This window comes from Penaeus monodon, chromosome 36, assembly GCF_015228065.2.
Source record: "Penaeus monodon isolate SGIC_2016 chromosome 36, NSTDA_Pmon_1, whole genome shotgun sequence".
NCBI classification, from domain to species: Eukaryota; Metazoa; Arthropoda; class Malacostraca; order Decapoda; family Penaeidae; genus Penaeus; species Penaeus monodon.
Genome location: NC_051421.1, coordinates 13,381,626 through 13,404,424, shown reverse-complemented (window position 1 = coordinate 13,404,424; position 22,799 = coordinate 13,381,626). Strand labels below are relative to the sequence as shown.

Genomic DNA, 22,799 nt, shown 5'->3' with positions numbered 1-22,799 from the left:
AACCTCCTCCACGTCAGTGCCAAATTGTTGGCGTCTAGGACACCCAGCCAAACATTGCCGTTCCACAGCCAGATGCCCACTATGTTGCCCAACCTGGCCATACCTATCTAACTGCCTCTGCACAATCACGCCCATTGGCCAACTGTGGCGGCCCCCTAATGATTTTATAGGGCTTTCCACCTACAGATTTGAGTCTGAGTAGTCAAACGCTCGATTTCAAACTTGGACTCACATACGTGAAGCAGACATGAGCACGTCGACGTGGTTCTCTCTTACCTTTCCCTTACATTACTCCATTAATACTGCTCATTCTACCAATTCTCCTAAACCCACCCACCCCATCTAACTCCCTCCCGAATTCTACCTCCTACCTCCTCATCAAACTCTTTTGCCATCCTAAATCCAGACACCCCAATCTCTACTACAGATACTCATCACCACCTACAACCCCACACTCCCTCTCCCTCCTCGCACTACCCGTAACAGACAGAACAAACGCTCACCCCTTCTTCCCCTACCACACATCACTCCACCTCCTTTGGCCCTATGCTTGAGACACCCCCACACCCCACACCATCCTCTCTCCCCCCCTCACAGTAAATCCTTTATCCCCCTAAACTCCCCACCACACTCCTCAATAAACTATTGAAATATTCAAGGTATTTCTTAATGAAAACTGCCACTCAACCTCCAATCTTAAAACTGGCTCCTTCCACCAACTCAAGTAACTGCTGATCATCCTCTCCTCCTAACGATTCCCCCCTACACCCTATCCTCCTACCCCTCCCAACACAGCTCAGCCCCCGACTCCCAACCCCGCCCACATTACCCTCCTACCATCCCCTCTATCCTCTTCCACTCCTACGTGTAATACACCTTGATCCTTTATGTACCCATATATTGTAATGCCTTCACAGCCTTTCTTACACATCTCCAATACCAATCCCATAATCATTTTGTCTCTTCCCCACATTCCCCTTTTATGTCTTTTCCATACTTACTCTGCTTCCCCCACCTATCCTCCCTTCACTCGACCTCCCAACCTATCAGACCTCATTACAGAATCCCACACTTTCTGCTTCAACAACCTATTCTCTTTCCTCAAACGAATACATATACTTCATCTAATCTAACTCCTTACCACACCCAACCCTAACCTTTCACTCACCAATTCCTTTGCCCAGCTTAGACAACTAATACACTAACCAACCACCTTCCTAACTTAACTAAGTGCTCTGCCCTTAGATGTCTAGCACATTTATCTTGCTTTTAACCATTAACCAAACAGGAAGCACGTCGCGTGGTTTCTACTCTTACTCTTACTCCAGTATACTGTCATTCACCATTCTCCTAAACCCAACCCCCCTACATCGTATCCCGCTCTTCTACCTCCTACCTTCCTAGTCAAACTCTTTTGCCATCCTAATCCAGACACTCCAAGCTCACTACAGATTCTCCATCACCACTACACCCAACACCTCCCTCTCCCTCCTCGCACTACCCGTAACAGACAGACAACGTTACACCCCTCTTCCCTACCACACAATCCCTACACCTTCCTTTGCTCTATGCTTGAGACACCAGTCCTTCTCTTCCCCCCCTCACAAGAAATCCTTTATCCCCCAAAACTCCCCACCAACTCCTCAGAGAAATCATTCAAAATATCAAGAATTCCTCATGAAACTGACACTCAACATCCAAAATCTACACTCCTGCTCCTTCCACACTCCTAAGGTAACTGCAATATCCATCTCTCCTCCTAACGATATCCCCCCTACACCCATCCTCCGACCCCCTCCCATCACAGCTCATCCCCCCGCCCCAACCCGCCCCATTAACCCTCCACCATCCCCTCTATCCCTTTCACTCCTCCCTGGATACCACGTGAATCCCTAGATCACAAGTATCCCTTAATCAGCCCCTCCATTCTCCTACTACCTTCTTAGTAGAACACCAACTCCCCACCCTCTCCCATCTCAGACCTCTCATTCCTTATCCACCCCTCCCTCTAGCTGCTTCCCCTCAACTCTCCAACACCTACTTTACATTCTCTATCACTAAGTATAATATCCTTCATTGGATATTCGCGGGGGGGGACGCTCCCACAGACCTGACCTTCGCATATCATTTCCTCTTATAATCCACTATTGTATGCCTTCAAAGAGACCTTTCTTACACATCCTCCAATACCAATCCCCAATTATCATTTTGGTCTCTTCCCCACATTCCCCTTTATGTCTCATCCTACTGATTCAATCAAAAACACCTTATGTCACACCTCCCTTCAAACCAATGTCCCTTGCACAGTTATCCGTACCTCTTCATCGTTAGGATTCACAGTGTTTCAGGTCCTACTTCTCCCCTTCCCACCCATTGACTTTGTTGCTTTTGAAAATCTAATTTCCCAACTTCAACCACCTTTCCTCATAGTTTGCACTCTTTGGGTGGATTCTATCACAACTCCGAAGCGATCTCTAGAGCGCTTCCTCTCCACAGCGTGACCTTACTATTACTAAATTCAGATCGCCCACAAACTTGCTCACCACGCAATCTTTTTCTGCTTGACCTCTCTCTATGCTCCTCTTCTCTTCATTTAGATTTTCCACTGTCCGTCTTAGACACTTTTCCCCTATGTGACCACTTCCATTCTCCTTTCTCCTACTTCATACGTACCAATCCCTAACCTCCCCACGCTGTGGTTTGATATGAGCCGACTGGCATACTTCACTTCCTCTCTGCTATGCATACCCTCCATCTCCCTCACATCTATTTCAGAAATGTCAGTATTTCACAATACGTCTTAAGAGCTGCACAGCAGCTATCCTACGAACCTCGAAGACCATATACCTCCAATGTTGTTCCATGGGTGGAATTCGATTGCACTGAAAGTACTTCGCTAAACGTGCAGCCTGGAATCAGTTATACCGCTACAAGATGGTACTCCAAATCACTATCACCCTTCTCTCCTTTAAAGAGCATCTACCTATCTCCGTCGTGCAAGTCTCGGAAGAGTAAAACAAATAGCCTGGCGAAAATTATGTTTCATCAATTACATCTCTACATCTATCTCAAATGTTTTGGCGAGATCCATAAACTATCAGGCAAACATCCTCCCCATCTGCCCTGTCCTCCATATTCGAAACTCCCTCATTTCTGATCCTCTCCAATCGCTAATGAACTGGGTGAATTATTTTCAGCAGAGTCATGTAGTGTTTCTCACCTTTCTCCACACTTCTCTTCTATTAGACCACCTGAGAACGTACCCATTACCTTCACCCATCCTCCGCTGAGTCCTTAATGCCCCATTTTCTTCCTCTGAACTCTTTCCTGCCCTACAATCGTGCCGCACACCATGAAGCCCTGACGGTATTCACTACCGTATGCTCCGGCACTCCCATCTGCCTCCTTATCCTTCCTATTAAAATTTACACCAAATATGGACATCAGGAATTTCCCTTCTAATTGGCGAGAGCTCTTATCCTGCCCTTCCGGAAACCCATAATCGAGTACCCTCCCTCAAGACTATCGCCCCATCGCACCACTAGCTGCTTGTGCAAAACTATTAGAGCGACAGTGAACTTCCCTAATGTGGTATCTTGATCCCACACTCTTCTCTCTCCTTCACCAGTCGGTTTTCGCCGTGCCAGAAGCCACAGCTGAACCCCTTGTTCATTTTGAGACATATATTACATCTGCATTTGCACGACATGAATCCGTAACTAGCTATAGTTTTTTTGATCTAGAAAAAAGCATATGATCGACATGGCGGTACATATTTCTCCAACAATTGTCCTCTCTAGGCATACTGGAAACATGGGTGTCTTCCATAAGTCCCTTCCTCTCCCAACGCCTTTCCAGGTCAAAATTGCTCTGCCACATCATCCTTTCTTTCTCAATCGAAGGTGTCCCACAGGCATGTGCTTCATACCACTTTATTCCTTCTTGCTGTTTGCTATTGTCTCAGTTTTTACCATCAGGAGCCCGGTCATCATTATATGTTGATTTAACCATCTATGCCTCCTGCACATCCTACCAAACGTGACGATCTCTACAATTTCTTTCAATCTGCAATCTCATCAGTATCTTCCTGGCCACAAACCATGGCTCCGCTTTTCTACTCCTAAATCTTCTCCATCCTTTTCTCTCGCTTCACGTGTGACCCCTACCCCACTTTCCTATATGGCACTCCCTCCAAAGCCATTCTCTGGCCAAATTCCTAGTGTCATTTTTGACGTCAACTGTCTGCGAGACCATTTCTGCAGATTCCGGCCGCCTTCGAATCTTAAAAACTCTATCCATATATCAATGGGGCTCAGATCGCAAACTCTCCATATTCATGTTACTTTGATCCTCTCCACTCTTGATTATGGAATGCCATATCTACTCCTCTGCCTCAACTTCTCACACCTACCAAAAACTGGTAAGATCACACACCACCCTGTTAAGACGATGGTTGTTCTACCTGCCTACACGCCATAAAACAATCAAATTTTGCTGGGTGCCCAGCCATGTTGTAATCCCCGGCAATGAACAAGCAGATACACTAGCACGCCACGCCGCTATGTCCACATCATACCAACCACGCTTCTCACGTATCCCAGCCACGGATTATTACCCACACTTTAAGACCTTCTTGTATAATCGATGGCAATCTTTTTGGTCAAGCCTCCGCACTAATAAATTACATTCTGTAAAACAATCAATCTCCCCCTGGTCAGCTCCATTTCATTGGAACAGACATTGGGAGACCGCTCTCGCCCGCTTACGCATTGGCCACACCCTTATGTTCCTTATGTAATGTTCCCTTTTCAATCCCACACATCCTATTTGTCATGCCCACGTTTTGAAACAACCCGTACCTCTGCTTTCCCCCACCTATCCTCCCTTCACCGACCTCCCAACCAATCAGACATCCTTACAGAATCCCACACTTTCTGCTTCAACAACCTATTCTCTTTCCTCAAACGCATACATATCCTTCATCTAATCTAACTCCTTACCACACCCGACCCTAACCCTTTCACTCACCAATTCCTTTGCCCAGCTTAGACAACTAATCACTAACTCAACCACCCTTCCCTAACATTAACTATAGTGCTACATGACCTTAGATGTCTAGCAAATTTATCTTGCTTTTAACCATTAACCATTAACCATGTACTTTATGGGGGTTGAATTTGAGTCTGAGGTGGCAATTATCAGATTCAGACTTGGTCTCATTCTATGTAAAGCCAAACAGGAAGGACGTCAATGAGGTTTTTCTCTTACTCCCTACTACAGTAATGTAGTTCGCTCAGCCCCCCCCCTCCAAAAAAAAAAAATGTTCCTACACCCTCCCCTATAACTATCCCTCCTCCAACTTCCCCACTTTTGCCTCCTACCTCCCCCAGTCAAATTCTTTTGTCATTCTAAATCCAGACACTCCAATCTCTACTGCAGCCCCAACACCTTCTCCCCCCCCCCCTTGTATTACCCGCATCAGACAGACTAAACATTCCACCCCTTCTCCTACCACACACTCGCCTCCACCTACCTCTGCCTCTACTCCACAGACACCAGTCTCCTCTTCCCCCCTCATAAGAAGACCTTTGTCTCAGAAAACTCCCCAACCAACTCATTTACAGAAACTTTTGAAGATATTCAAAATTATCTACTCGACACCGAAACCCTTCGTCCACCCTCAAATTCCACAACTCGCTGCCCCCTCCACACTCAAAGTGACTGCCGATATCCATCCTCCTCCTACTCATATTCCCCCTACACCCCTTCCTCCTACTCCCTCCCAACACACCCATCCCCCCTAGCTCCAGCTCCACCTACATTAAGCCTCCCTTCATCCCCTCTATCCCTTCCACTCCCTCCTGGATACTCACGGAAATCCCTTATGTCACAACTATGCCCTTCCCCAGATCCTACACCTCCTGATACCCCTCCTTATACAACACCTCCCCCTCTTATTCGTTATTTCACTCCCTAGCTCCTTCCCCTTCAAATTCTACAACGCACACTGTAACGGTATCACTCATAGATCAACTAAAGTATAACTCTCCTTCATTGGAATATTCGTGGTTTCCGTTCCCACAGCCCCGACCTTCGTCATACCCTTTCTTCATATACCCCATCCGTTATCTGCCTCCAGGAGACTTTTCGTACACATCCTCCTGTACCAATCCCCAACTCCCATTTTGTCTCTTCTTCACACTCCCTTTATGTCTCGTCTATACTTATCCATCTGAAAACACCTTATGTAATACCTCCCTTCCAAACCACACTGTCCCGTACACAATTACTCGTATCTTTCTTCGCCTTTGGATCACAGTTATATCAGTCTTCTTCTCCCCCTTCCCACCCCATTGACTTTGTTGCCTTTAAAAATCTAATTTCCCAACTTGAGCCACTTTTCCTCATAGTTGATGATTTTAACTGCCGCCACACTCTTTGGAGTGATTCTATCACCATCTCCCGTGACCGATCCCTAGAACCATTCTCTCCACAACTGACATCATTATTATTAGTTCAGATCGCCCCACACGCAATCTTTTTCGAGCTTGGACCTCTCTCTATACTTCCCTTCTCTCCTTTTAGATTTCCATTGGTCAGTTCTAGACCACTTTCCAGTCCTCCTTTCTCCTACTTCATATGTACCTCTTCCTAACCCCCCACTCTGGTGCTTTGGTAGAGTCGACTGGCGTACATTCACTTCACTCTCTATTATTCCTCCCTCCATCCCCCTTCTCGTCCATTTCAGATTTGATGTAATATTCCACAACTACGCTCCTAAGAGCTGCCTTCACAGCCATTCCTCGAACCTCAAGACCTTATACCTACAAATGTGTTCCATGGTGGAATTCCAACTGCACCAAAACGCTTCGCTCAAAATGTGCAACCTGGAACAGTTACCGCTACAAAAGAGGCACTTCTAATCAACCATCAGCCCTTATCTCCTTTAAAAGAGCATCCGTCTATCTTCGTCTTACAATCTTGAACAGTAAAACAAATATCTGGCGAAATTTTGTTTCTTCAATTACATCTACATCTATCTCAACTGTTTGGCGCCGGATCCATAAACTATCAGGCAAACTTTCCCCCCTCCCCCATCCAGCTCCCGTCCTTCATATTTGAGACACTCTCATCTCTGATCCTCTCCAAGTCGCTAATGAACTAGACGACTATTTCAGCCAGGTCAGTTGTGATTCTCACCTTTCTCCACACTTCTCTTCTATTAAGACCATCATGGAACGCACCCCCATCATCTTCACCCTATCCTCTGCTGAGTCCTATAATGCTCCCTTTTTCTTACTCTGAATTCAATCTTGCCTTATAGTCATACTGCGACACTCATGAAGGCCCTGACGGTATTCACTGCCGTATGCTGCGACACCTTCCATCTTCCTCTCTATCCTTCCTACTATTTTCAACCTCATATGGACGTCAGGAAATTTTCCTTCTCATTTGCGAGAAGCCTCTATCCTCCCCTTCTTGAACTCAATAAATCGGGTACCCTTCCTCAAGATTACCGCCCTATCACTCTAACTAGCTGCTTGTGCAATCTACTAGAACGAATGGTTGGTTAACTTCTGCTTAAGGTGGTATCTTGAGTCTCAGAATCTTCTCTCTCCTTCCTAGTTTGGTTTCCGCTGCGCCTTAAGTGCAGCTGACCTCCTTGCTCATTTCGTGATTACATCTACAGCTGCACGCTATAAATCCGTAATAGCCATATTATTTGACCTAGAAAAAACATATAATACTACATGGTGGTACCATATTCTCCAACAATTGTCCTCCCTAGTCTTTTCTCTCCAAGTACTTTCCAGGTCAAAATTACCTCTTCCACATCTTCATCCTTTCCTCAATTTGAAGGCATCCCAGAAGGCAGTGTCTGCTTAGCACCACTTTATTCCTTCTTGTTGTTAATGACATTGACTCAATTTTACCAACAGGAGCCCGATCATCACTATAAGTTGATGATTAACCATCTTCGCATCTGACACATCCATGCCAAATCTCTTTTCTACCTCCAAATCTTTCTCCATCTTTTTCTCTTGGGCACGTGTAGGTCCCCAACCTCCACTCCTCTTATATGGCGTTCCACTCCAATACCGTTCCTCTGGCAAATTCCTTTGTGTTATTTTTTACTCCAAATTGTCGTGGCAAGACCATATATTTTATATTAAAAAAAGCTCGCCGCCGCCTCCAAATCTTACAAACTCTTTCCCAATATCCTGGGGCTCAGGTCGCAAAACTCTCCTCCATCTTCATGTTACCCTGATCCTCTCTACTGTCGATTTTGGATGCCATATCTACTCCTCTGCCTCAACCTCATCTTGATACAATCCACCACTGCGGTCTTCGCTTAGCCCTAGGTGCTTTCCATCTCTCTCTCGACGTCGTACCCTTCTCTCTCCGATGCTATGCTCGATTTCGCCAACTTCTCCTCACCAAGTTAACTATCCCACGATCCCTGCTTCCTACCTTTACTTCATCACGTTTACCTACTCCTTTGTCCATTAGCATGGATACGCTCCTCTCCCATTCCCCCTTTCCCCATCTCCGACCTCTTCCGTTTTCTGTCAATTCTGTTCCTCCATGGCTTATACCTTACCACCGTATTTGCTCCTCTGTTTTTCCTGACCCACCAAAATCAGATATCCCCCCGCTGTCCTTCTCACCCGTTTCCTTGACCATTCCATTCATACTCATGTTTACACTGATGGATCCAAATCCACCTCCGGTGCTGGTTTCGCAGTAACCTTTCAACACGGCTCTTTTGAAAATAGGAGAAGGAAAGGGGAAGAAGAAAAGACCGTAGGTGAGATCTTCAAAAGAGCCGTGGTGAAAGGATGAAAGGCTAACTTTGTGCCAGTCATGAACGGCCTCACTGAGCCACGGGCACGTACCCTCAGTCAAGTGCGGTGTACAGATATTACTTCATTTCAATTTTTCGTTAATTTGCATATGATTTACAATGCCATATGGTTAATTGTTTAGCCCTTACCCCTCATGGGGATCCTGAGGGATGGACCTTTTATTTTCCCTAGGTATTCCAGGCTTACCATGGCCAGTAATGAAGATTTTGTACCCTTATTAGGAGCATTGAGGTTCGCCCCTTATATCAATTCGCGTCTCTCAATCTAACTCCTCTGGTTTACCGACCCTTGACTCTCCTTTGATTACGGCTCCGACCATTGCTCTATATGTGCTGTCAACATGATCCAATCCTAGTCATCTACCTAGTTTATAAATCAACCTTCAAGACACCCCTCCCTCACTCCCAATACCCTCCAAACCACCTCCTCCACAACCATTATTTTCTACCTCCTCCATTATTATAACTCCTCAACCTTACTGCCCTCACTCCCACAGTACTATCTCACTCCACACCACTCCCTCCTCCTTCCGTCCTCGCCCCTCTACAATTCCCACGTCTACGACGTCAACGTCGCGCTCTTTTGTCTCTAAGAGGCTATGCTCGTTTCCATCAATTTTCTCTCTCCAAAGAGAGAGAAATCCCTTCCTTATGCTTTCTCCTCCTTTCCACGTCTACCTACCCCTTTTCCTGTTCGTATGGACGCTCTGCTTTCCCATTCACCCATTCCTCATCTCTGATCCCTTCCTCTTTCTGCCCAAAGTTTCCCTCCCTGGCTAATACCTTCCTCCTGTAATTGCTCTTCTATTTCCTATGACCCACCCAAATCAAACATACCACCTTTTATCCTCCTCATGCACTTTCTTACACATATCTCTAGTCCCATGTTCCCCTCACCTTAAAAATGGTATTAACCTCTGAGCACTGTGCCGTTTCCGTAATAACTAACGTTTTACGACTGAACCTTTAAGCCCTGGTTCCATCGGGATATATATTCTTTTTTATAAACTGGAATGCTATATCTATTCAATTTCTTGATTTGTCTTCATTCAAATACCATTGCTATAAATCAATATTGTTGACATATGATATGAAGGCCTTAGTGTTTCAGTCTTCTAAAGCATGTTATAAGAATTTTTTTTTAGAAAAATTATCACTAAGGCTAAGCCATTAGACATTTTGAAGACTCAAATAGAGAAATCTTTCAATTGCGTGCACACCTATGACCTCTCAATATTTTAGCATTTCAGTTATAGTACGACCACTTTAAAATATGAAAGCTAGAAATTTTTAAATAAAGAACTATAAGCTGTTTTTATCACCCGATAATTTCTTTATAACACCTTCATAATTTTTTTTCCCAAACACGTTATTTCACCTACATGAAAACCTTTATGGGCCTCATTTTAAAAACCTGACTATATCATCCATCATCCCATATTCCAATTTAAGTAGGAGGAACATGTAATGGTTTGTTGACATCATTACACTGTATAATAGTTATGGTTACGAAGAAGAAAAAATCTACTGATTGTAACAGCGGTATATTCTAGCCTAGGGGGTATAGTTTAGACTAGCCTATTTTATATCCGGATGCATAAAGTAGGCTAGGCCCAATTATAGCCCAGGGGTTATTCTGGGCTAGCCCAGACTATAACCAGGTATATTCTGGGAGGGAGTTAATGTGGGCTGCTACACCGGGGGAGGAGCCTTCTGCAATGTCTTTTAGTAAAAGACTTTCTACAGAATATTTTCCTCCAACGGGGCATTTTATAAATTTCTATACAAGACTTTGGTATCCTTCGTGTCATAATATCAATAATCAGTGTTAGAGAATTTTTTTTCTTTCAAAAACGATGAAGTACTTGACGAGCGCGCAACCTCCAGTGCAAGCAGTAGGAGGAGACCCAAGCAGCAGCAACGGAGGGGCTTGCGTGAAGAGAAAAAAAATCTTTCGCTGAGAAATTTGCTATCAATAAAGAGTGGAAATTAAGTGTCTTCTTTGTTTTTTTCCCCCTTCACACACACACACACACACACACAAACCCACACGTAATTACACATGAATCGTAATTGTTATCATTATCGATTTTGTTAGCATTTTCAGCACTTGATCTGTCTACGGTCAAGTGACTGCAATGAGGCGTGTCATCATCATAATGATATTAATGCCAATGATAATAATAATAAACTTGATAATGATGATGATAACGGTTTATTGATTACGATGATGATAATAATAATCATGATAAGACTAATGATAATAACAATGATAACAGTAATAATATTAGTAATGTTGATAATAATAATAATCATTATATTATGATAATAATAATAATCATTATTATTATGATAATAAAAATAAAAATAAAATAAAAATGCAGAAAAAAATATACAAAAAATAAATAAGTAAATAAAAGAAAAAAAATAATAAAAAATAAAAAAAATAAAAATAAAAATAAAAATAAAAATAAAAATAAAAATAAAAAAAAAATAAAAATAAAAATAAAAATAAAAATAAAAATAAAAATAAAAATAAAAATAAAAATAAAAATAAAAATGAAAATGAAAATGAAAATGAAAATAATAAAAAATGAAAATGAAAAAAAAAATGAAAATGAAAATGAATAAAAAATAAAGAAAAATAAATATAAATATAATGAAAAAAAATGAAAATAAAAATGAAAATGGAAAAACATGGAAAAAATAGAAAAAATGTGGAAAAAAAAATAATGATAATAATAATGGTAATGATAATGATAACAATAATGATAATAATGATAATAATAATGATAATAATTATAATAAATAATAATAATTATTATTATTATAATGATAAATAATAATAATAATAATAATAATGACAGATATAAAAAAAAATCTGCATAACGCTAACAATAGCAATGACGATAGGCTGCCACCTCTCTCTCCCCCTTAGCCGTGTCTCTCGATTTCTCTTTTTGAAAGTACTCTTCTGAAATTCCAGTCTCGATCGGAATTTGGAGGAGGCGGATATATGGCAGCGTATTTTCTTTACAACATGGAAAGCAATGATTTCACTCAAGATTTTTTCTTATAGCTTAAAAAAAAAAAAACTTGCAATCAATCGCTCGTAGTTTAGCAAGAATTCGTAACATTGCGAAATTTCATGGCATATAGGGAACTAAGGCAAATAACTTGAGGTTAATGGTTGTATATGAAAGAACTGATCTCAGCCCAAAAAGGAAATTATTGGAATATTGAAGACACTGATGGTGCTAAACATGTATAATGTGAGTTTTTTTTATTTTTTTATTATTCATTAACAGTGATGGTAAAGCAAAATATTATGTGTGGAAAGATACGATTAGGCCTATTTATTTAGGATTTTTTTTTTTTTTTTATTAATGACCATGCCACCTTAATGCTATATATATATATATATATATATATATATATATATATATATATATATATATATATATATATATATATATATGTATATATACATATCATTTTAAAGTGCTATCAATATATGAACTAATCATATTGTTAAATTAATAGAGGTGTGGTTAATGTTATATTTTTACACTTCAAATCTAAAGTGCTATCAATATACGAATTGATCAAACTCGAGGTTATAAAATCGTTCCCAATATACATAAAACTTATCTAAAAGTAAATAAGTAAATTAATAAACATAAAGAGATAAGTAAGTAAAAAAGACAAGTAAGTAAGAATTTTTTAAAAGTAAATAAGTAAACTGATAAGTATAAAAAGATAAGAAAAAAAAAAAAAAAAAAAAAGAAAAAAAAAAAAAAAAAAAAAAAAAAAAAAAAAATAAAAAAAAAAAAATATATATATATATATATATATATATATATATATATATATATATATATATATATATATATATATATATATAATAAGTAAGGGAGAAAAAAATCACAGCAACAACGAATGCGCGTCATGTAAACAACAGAGCTCAGTCGGAATTGGTGTCTTGTGGTGAAATCTCACTGCTACGCTTTCTTGCAGGGTTTTGGCTTTCCTTTGTTCACTGAAGGCAACAAGGATGAGTTCTTCACACGCCGAAAAGGATCTGGATAACACTAATTGTAGTCGTGGTGTTTGGTTGGTGAAAGTAAGTCCTATGTATGTGTGTTTGGTGTAGGTTGGGTTTTCCTCTCTGTCGATTATCGTTTATCTTGCTTAATCATGAAAAGAGACCATCTGGTTTTGGATTTTTATAACGGTATCTAATTCTTAATAGTTCTAGTTTTAATAATTGTATTTGAAGGTTTTTTTAATTTTTTATTATTATTATTGCATATTCACACACAACGTGTTATGAGGATTTTGCCAACATCAAGTATATCTCTTTTAAACCATTTATTTATGCTTATGCAATATGGTAAGGGAGGTAATAAAGTTAATTATGAAGATAAGGTAAACTAGAGGAGGTAAGTGCGCTCTATATTAGGTATGGTTTTGGTTTGACACAGCCATATGATACAAGGTAAACTGTTCCTAAAAAAAAAAAAAATGGGATGCAGTGTTCCTTTGTTGTTTAATGTTATGCTGTTGTTTTTCATCACATTTAACTCATTGATGAGTAGCGTAAATTGTATTCCCCAAATGGCAAAGTTGATAAACTGCCATATTTCACCAAGACAGTTATGGTCTACAAGTCCAAAAGTTGCGCTATTGATAGTTCTTTCTCAAGCCATCATTGCAGCCTATGTAGTCTATGAGGATGTCTCTCGAATAAAATTTTTTCAACACGTATCAGTCTGAGAGCTTGCAAACCATAGTGATGATTATTGTCAAATATGGTAAAAGCTTAGTACTAATATTTGCAATAGAATGTGAAATGGAATTTATTTACCTTTGCCTGTACATCAGATATTTCAGAGGCTGTAGTGGTCACTTCATGCCACAGGGATTAAAATAATTGCCCATCCTACATGACTACGAATGCTTTTAACTTGATTTTGTTGTGTGCTGTGATGGCACACCAAATCCATCAGTTTTGGTTGTTTGCAATAGACAATGAACTTCAGCCAAATTGGTAATAATTTTATTTTTACTTTTTCATAACCATGTAGTACAAGGTAGAGTTTGTTTGTAATGGACAGAATGTCTGAAAATAAAACACTTCATCCATGATATTTCTTTTGCAATAAGAAAGATGTGCAACATGTAATACTTTGGTATATATGTATGAGAAAATTTAATAATATCATAAAGAATGGGAAAAAACAGATTCACTGTTACATGAAATAATCTGCACACGTAAAGAATAATGTCAGAAATTAAGAAAACAGGTCACGACAAATGCTGCATGGAGAGTAAGTCCACAGGTTTGGGTTGGGGTCCAGGGGCAAATCCATTGATAGGAAAATACTACAATCGGAAGGGTATCTGGGGGTAAAGCCCCCGGTGTTAGAAAGTCTTTAGTTCATATGGCAGTGTTTATGGAATTACTATAGCCAGGAATGGCTGGAGTAATTGAGCTTAATCTCAGAGTATTGCAGTCACTTCATAAATATTACCAGTATTTTCATTCATATCTTTTGCGAGCGTGGATAATTGAAAGAAGGAATAATGATTGCACGTTTGGATGACTGTATGAAACAAAAAAAAAAAATACAGAAACTTGCAGCAGGCACAAATGGTAACACCATGAATAATAGAAAAAAAACACAAAGGCCAAGTCAACTTGATGTACCAGAGCACCAGCTCTATCTTGCTGTACATACTGAGGTGCAGACATTGTTTGCTGGGGGATGTTTGGGGGGGCAGCCCCCCATCAACCATCCCCTTGGTCAGGTGAAGGGCAATCCCAGGCATGGCGCCTTAAATGTTTGAAAAAATTGTGACATGGAACTAGGGAATTATCAAGTTGATAGTAAGTTGGGGAACATGTAATACTTTGGTATATATATATATTTTTGTATTTTTTTTTTTAGTTCCTTGGCATCCCTGACAACTTCCCTTAGGAGTGCTAGGTTGTCACGAGTTCTTTGCCTTCGGAATTGTTTTTGCATATGTTCACTCTGTGATTGACTTTTTTAATATCGTCATTAAAGTACCAGGCATCTTTGTAACTCTTGGACCAAGGCAGAGTTTTAAGTATGGTCTGTGAGGCTGCTTGATTTATAGCATTGATAAATCTGGCTTCAAGCACTTCCACATTTTCACTCTGTGGGGATTCATTGTATCTAAAACACTGGGTCAAGGCATTCTGAAAGGCTTGGCAGTTGGCCTTGTCTGTTTTCCTTCTTGGATTTGGTTGTGGCATTTGCACACCATCTGATTCTCGCCTTCAAGCTGCAGTGGCCAAGGTGAAGTCTAGGACCCCTTCACTGACATGTGTTGGCTCTTGGATGAATAGAGCGATCTCGGGGAATGTCTCAAGCACATTGCCTATGCAACCGCTGCCCTGCAGGGAGCCGGGATGGGCTGGTGTGCATTGAAGTCTCCCCCTATGATCATTCAATCTTGTGCTGCAGTAGCACAGACCTGGCTGATGTCTAAGTTCCTACAGAATGGCCTGCTGTACACATTGTACAGCTTGAGAGGGCCCCCCATCAGGTGAATCTCAACAACAAGAGATTCAACATCATCTCCACAGTGCGGTGCATTGGCTATTGCACAGCAGGGGACTATTGCTTTGACCACGGTGATTTAGCCTCTTTTGCCAGCTGTGCTTGGCAGCATGAAGACATGATACCCTGAAAAGCGAACAGTCCCCTCTGTTAATGTCTCGTGGAGCATGACAATTTCAATGTTCACTATTGCGTGGAGGATGACATTTCTTGTATTGAAGTCATAGGTGATCCACTGTAGTATGCTTAGATTGTGTGTCATGATGTTGCTTGGTGTTAGTTACATCTGAGGCATCTTTATATTGGGATTCAGAGTCTGATATATCAGTCTGACAACTCCATTGTGAAGTCTGTTTTTGGGCTGTTTGTCAGACTATCCATGGGTCCACTGGGAGGTGGAGAGCCTTTGGTAGCTCTGACTTTTGTTAGCTTGGCTTTTCTCTTGTCAGGCTTTATCTGTGAGTCTTTTTCTTTGCTGGCTTTACCCAGTAAGGTTAGCCTGTTCTGGCACTGACTGCACAGATTCATCCTGCTTTGGCTCTGCCTGTGAGGGCATGGCCAGGGTTGGAGTAGGGAGGGGAGTCTCATCCTGGGTGAGGGTGGGGCTGGTTTGCTCTATCGAGCTTCCTCTCTTTCAGAACTGCAACAGTCTGGGTCATTTTCGTGATGGTGACCGTTACTACCTTCTCCGCCTCCTCACTCGACCTCTCCAAAGCTGTTGCTACGGCAGTGACTACAGCAGTCTACAGGAGAGTCATATCTTCCTCATCAGAGAGGAGATTATCGCCTCTTGGGGAGGTTTTTGCATTGCTCTTTGAACCTATATTCCTCTTTTTTTCACTTTTGTAATGACCGGAAACTCCTTTTTTATTGGAGATATCCAGTGTCGGCTGGAGAGGAACTTGCATCCTCTTAGGAGGTCGAGGAGCCTCTTCTCTTTTTTTCTGTCCCCAGACATGGGTGCCTGGGGGAGCAGGAACAAAGTTTGGTTGCTTTTTAGCAACCTGTCGCCTGAGGCCCACCTCTTTCCTGACAGAGCAAGCCAGGCTCCAGGCCTCTTGGCACAGTTGGGACATTTGGCTGTTGTGTCCCTTTGTCCTTCCTTGTGTGCCTAAAGGCACACCTCGGTGTTGTGGGCCTTGCTACAAGCACCACATTTGGGCTTGGCCTTGCAGCTAACCTGGTGACCTTATTTTTGGCACTTGAAGCACCAGAGTGGCTCAGGCACATACATTCTGAGGTTGTAGGTGCCCAGTTACCCAGATTAAGGGTGGTGATCAGATGTGGATCATGCCCTGTTCTCTGGCAACCCAGAATGACAAACCTGGTTTTTCTCAGTATTTCCAATGCTCTCACCTGTTGGTAGGCATTGTTGAAGCCTTCAGGTTTACAGGGAACCTTAAACTGTGGGAAATGCCTAAGGGGTCCAGACTCTCCCCCGGAGTCTGTCTCTGGCCTAGGTTGCTTCGGGCCGCCCTTTTGGCAAGTATTTTGGACTTTGGTCGTGGGAGCAGCAGCTGTTCCAGCTGGTTCAGCTTGTGCTCCCATCTCGGTATATATACATATACATGTATATGTATATATATATGTATATATATTATATATGTATATATGTATATATATGTATATATATGTATATATACGTATATATGTACATATATGTATATATATGTATGTATATATATGTATATATATGTATATATGTATATATATATTTATAATTATATGTATATAATATATTATGTTATATATATATGTATATGTATATATATATGTATATATAATGTTATATGTATATATATGTTTATATGTTATATAATGTATATGTATATATATGCATATGTATATGTATATATATGCATATGTATATGTATATATATATGTATATATATGTATATGTATATATATATGTATATGTATATATATGTATATTTATACATACATATATACACATATACATGTGTATATATAGATATACGTTATACATACTGTTGCCGCCGAAGAACGCCTAGGATTGGATTGTCAATGGGTGTGGGGATATTGATACCACTGCCTAGCACTCGCATGTTTATTCAATAGCGGTCAAACCTGTTAATTAGTACATCGCTTTTACAAATGAATACATATACAAAGCCGCTAAATAACAACGTATATTAGATTATATAATGAAGAACTTTCTACAAATATTGGCTACATGTGCATTGCGGAAACAGACTGTCAGCTTAACGGTCTGATATGAGCCTCTCGACGGTATGGAGGTTCCCCTCGAACTGCCCTCACACTTTAAACATAGTCTTCAATGTCAAGCAATATTCTACTTCATATGTTATACATTAGTTAGGCCGCGATCTTATTATCTTACAGCGTCGATCATACGAAGAGCCGCCATCACTTCAGATGGCACGACCCCTCGCACAAACACGTTTTTTGACAGGTCAGCTCTTCTGGCTGATGTGTTGAACCCTGTGGTACTCGCCGAGGCCTTCTCAGCGGTTGTGGCACAGACGATGAATTTATTTTATACAGGCCTCTCTGATAGCAGTGTTACAGAATACATGATATTACGATATGAAGTATGTGATATACCAGTGGCTATGCACACGCACGCACGCACACACACGTACGTACGCAAACGCAAACGCGCGCGCACACACACACACACACACACACACACACACACACACACACACACACACACACACACACACACACACACACACACACACACACACACACACACACACACATATATACATATACGTACATATACATATACATATAAATATGTGTATATATATATGTATATTTATATATATATTTATATACATATATATATACACATGAATATGATATATGCATATAAATATACATATATATGTATATATGGATGTATATATATCTATCTTCTATTATATATATATATATATATATATATATATATATATATGTATATAGAGAGCCAAAATTGTTCAAATTAATCATTAGGATCTTTTAGTAACATTTACCAAAAAATGTCAGGAAATTTGTATCTGACACAAACAATAAGTGACATGTCTGCAAAAAAAGGAAATCCATTAACATGCTCTATGGTTTTGATGGGCTGTGAGGTGTATTAAAGTGTCATTTTTTATTGCCATGTGTCAACAGTTATCACCAGATTTGTTAATTGTTAATCAACACTGCCCAGTGGTATCATACATCTCTTAGGCTACATAATGCGAATTATTCATCACAAAAATGGAATGTGCACTTGTCATGGTAAATGATGTCACATTAAGTGTTCTAAGTATTAGGATCATTTTAGAAATGAGACTTGAATTATGAGTGGAAAGTTACTATGCTGAATCCTGAAGCTAAGAATATGCTCTACATATTTACAGATTCCCAAGTATATGAAAGATAAGTGGGTAGAATGCCCAGGAGATGTTGGGAAGCTCAGAATTAACAAGTATGTATAATGACATTCATTTTTTCTTCTTTCTTTTGGTGTATCAGTCAAATATGTAGATACACTCTCTTATTTACATTTTCATGAGCTGTGTGATTAAATGAATTTTAATTTTGATTTTATTTAGGGCCCCAGGAAAGGTACCAACAGTTACGTTCAAGTCTGCAGAAAACTTGATGGATAGCAAGACCCCAAGAGAACACAAATTCATTTTACACAGTGTAAAAGAACAAACTTTAGGGGTGTTTTCACATACAGTCTGTAAGTATACACTGTAGCTGTTTATACCTGATATAGTTCCAACAGTATTTGATATGGTTATTTTATGTGTTGTGAATTTTTTAATGAACAGTTCTACTCATTTCAGCCAGTGGAAGCAGTGATGCTGTGGTTCCAGAGACAGAGAAACTATTTATGGAAGGGCAGGTCATCCAGAAATTTGAGTGTCAGCCAGTTGGTTAGTGGTCTTATCAACTTTAAAAATATTATCCAGGTATTGGATATAATGTATCTAATAAAACCTTGGCAAAAAAGTGTAAAATGCATAGTGTTGAATTGTTATTATGAAATAATGACTTGGAAGTATAGATCTAAATTTTTATTTATCTTTTTTTTTTTTTTTTTTTTTTTTTTTTTTTTTTTTTTTTTTTTTTTTTTTTTCAGTGGATACATATTACTTGAACCAGAAGCGAGAAGCAGTAAAGAAGGCAGCCCAGCCATGTCGCCAGTCGATGTTTATCTCGAGGCCTGTCACAGTCTACCGCCCTATTGCGGCTCACAAGCATACTGTAAGTTAGTTACTTATTAAACTGTATTTTACATAACTCTTATCCATATTAATTTATATGTTTAAATTACTTGTTTTGCAATGGGACCCCTAATTTATATACATTTCTCACCCTATGAAGAATGGGATTTAATCAGTATGTATCTGATAATAGTGATGTTTAAGAGTACCATAATTTTTTTGTTTGTTAAATGATCTCTTGCAAGAGTAATGGTAAGTTACAAATATAAAAAAGCTGTATAAGTTAATGAAATGCTGTGGGAATATTTAATGTTCACTTTTTTGTTTTGTTTTGTTTTGTAAAATGTGTTTACACATAGATGGTTCCACAAGTGGTCAGCCACCAAGGGGGTCAGTCAGTAAACCAATGTGACCTCACCTGATTTCCCTTTTCCTTGAGTTTTCAGGGAGAATATTTATTTTCTAAATGTGTTAATATCAATGTTTTTATCACTATTGGCAATATGATTATTATAATGTTATTAACATTACAAATAGTATGTAAACAAAAAAGTTATTGCAAAAATAAAGGTGAAGGGCACAGGTAAGATAAGTTAAAATAAGACTTGTAATTGACTTCTTGGTGATTGAGAACCATCTATTTGTTAACACATTTTTTAAAAACTAAACTCAGAGTATGCATGGTGTTTATTTATATACCATCCCTATCAACTTTGGTTACTTAACTAAAGAGCTATCAGATTTATAAGAAAAAGGTACATTCAGCCATACATATTTACATATTTATTTCTCTTTGCAGTTTCTAAAACGGTTCTCTAGCAAAGTCTATCTCCACTATTTAAGTCTATCTCTATGTACAAACTAATCTCGTGGGAGAATTTTGGCAGTATTTTAGCAGGCAGTTATGTAATGTGTTTTCTACGCACACAAACTTTTAGCCTAAAGACTTGCACAATTGCAATATGATATTGCTCAATTTACATAATGTTGATGCAGCAGTATTATGTAAGCAAACATATATGCAATAAGAGGTACATTATTATATACAACATGTTTTTATGTTTATAAATGTTGAATAATATTTATAGTAAAGTCCTTCTTATTAAACATTGAAATGTTATGGAGAACCATTCAAATGTTCGCCCCAAAGGTGTGAATGTGCACCTGGCTTCAAACTACATGAATTTCTTTCAGACGAGTTACCAAAAACAACTCTAGAACCTGCAGAGGGCATCATCACCGTTTTCCATGCCTTTTTGGGCCTATTTATTGAAGTTCATTAACTCACTTTGTCATCCTCAGTGGCACACTAGCCCCTTTTTCTGTTAATTTTTGCATTTCCACTTGTAAACATAATCTAATATTCTAGAATATTTCTCTTTACAATTTAGTAGTCACTTCCAACTATTTTTTTTATCAAAATAATGTAATGTGTGTGTGCGTGTGTTCATGTTATTCCTAGGTTCCTCTTTGGTGCTATGATTGTATTTTTGGGAGCAGTGGTACTTTGTAATATGTTTGGGCCATTATCATACAGAAAATTGATAAGGAAAAGCAAAAATTTATGGAAAAAGTGCTTGTGTGATCAGGCCTTAAGCAGTGGCACAACACTCCTCTAAAGGCACCATTGTAGAAGATATCAGATTTTAATAACCACTGAAAGAGGAAGGAGAGATACCACATAGTCAATTTGTCTTGACTGATTTTTTTAAGTTTTGACTATGATTTCCAGATCAAGCCACTCATATCACAGGGGGGGGAACATTTGAATGACAGGTAGGGTACAAGTTTAGTGTTAGAATTACATCAGTGATTTTTAGATTAATACTAATTTTTAAATATAATCTGGTTTGCCTTTTTCTTACTAGATTGAGGTAGAAGAACGTAAGAAAGCTGAGGGTAAAAAGGCTCGTGATGATAAGGACAAAGTCATGGAAATGCTCTTTGCTGCCTTTGAAAAACATCAGTACTATAACATCAAGGATCTGCAGAAAATTACACGTCAACCAATTGTAAGTTTTTTTACATGTATATTTTGAAGAAATAAAACTATTTTGCCCATTTTCTGGAGAAAGTGTTCCCTTTACATGTACAAAATTAAATTTCAATACCAGTATACTGTTCAGTCTTTCTAAAGATTCAACGCTTTCTAAAACAAGTTAGAATTACTTCATATAGTACGAGACATGATGATGCATTCTTATGTAGAATATTAAATAGAAATGTCATTTAAAAATATTTGCTTTCACTTTAACAGTGGTCATAATGAACATTCTTTTTTTTTTTTTCTTTCATCAGACATATCTGAAGGAGATACTGAATGAAGTATGTGATTACAATGTCAAGAACCCTCACAGGAACATGTGGGAATTAAAGCCGGAGTACCGGCATTATAAGGCTGACGAGGTAGAGGCTGCAGATGATCCTAATAGTGACTAAGGATTTGAACTTCGCTAAGGCATTCTTATCATGAGGCTCATCGTGATGAACTCCCCATCCTCATGCCATGGTTTCATTTTTTGTGTTATGGTATATACAAAGAGTTGGTACCTTTTGTTTTTATTGTCTTTGGAGTAGGAAGAAAAAATATTATTATTATTATTTTTTTTTTTATCTATTACTTTCTGGTAAATTTTATTGATGCAGGTATAATTTTTTTTTTTTTTTTTTTTTTTTATAATAATAATAATAATAATGTACACATTTACTATTGATTTTATAAAGATTGAATTTGTGTAAAGATTCCTACATGTAGCTCCTCCATGTCAAACGTGTCCATTTCAAAGTATTAGGCTGTGGTATGATTTTTTAAAATAATTTCTGTGGTAATACTTTTACAGCAAGGGGTTTTAGCCTATAGAAATGTTTGAAATTATTATGACCTTTTCTAGATATAATAAAAAAGCAAGGTTTGTTGCTCTTCATATTTCCCTTGTTAAATATGTATATAATGAAAATAATTTGATAAAGTTGTGAATTATCCTTCATGTTGTGCTTTTAAGGATTACAATGAAGTTCAGTAACTTTTATCACATGATCGTAATGTTTAAATCACTTGTACTCATTATTACACTGAAATTCTCGTCTCATCGCAGGATTTTTTTATTATTATTATTATTATTATTATTTATTTATTTTTATTTATTT

At 38.9% G+C, this 22,799-nt stretch overlaps 2 protein-coding genes across 2 annotated transcripts in view; both read left to right on the top strand.

Moving 5' to 3' along the window:
• LOC119595746 (septin-7-like) overlaps positions 1 to 10,859 on the top strand; it is a 178,967-nt gene extending 168,108 nt beyond the window's left edge. The window contains exon 13 of the mRNA XM_037944869.1: positions 10,729 to 10,859. Coding sequence (XP_037800797.1) covers positions 10,729 to 10,735 — 7 coding nt within the window. The 3' untranslated portion in view covers positions 10,736 to 10,859. The remainder of the gene's footprint in view (positions 1 to 10,728) is intronic.
• Positions 10,860 to 12,804: 1,945 nt separating this feature from the next.
• Positions 12,805 to 22,565, top strand: LOC119595745 (general transcription factor IIF subunit 2-like). The gene is made up of 7 exons (XM_037944865.1): positions 12,805 to 12,989; positions 18,837 to 18,904; positions 19,032 to 19,165; positions 19,272 to 19,361; positions 19,568 to 19,692; positions 21,521 to 21,664; positions 21,951 to 22,565. Exons 1-7 carry the CDS (start codon positions 12,921 to 12,923, stop codon positions 22,089 to 22,091), a joined length of 771 nt encoding a protein of 256 aa, XP_037800793.1. The 5' UTR covers positions 12,805 to 12,920; the 3' UTR covers positions 22,092 to 22,565.
• Positions 22,566 to 22,799: the final 234 nt, after the last annotated feature.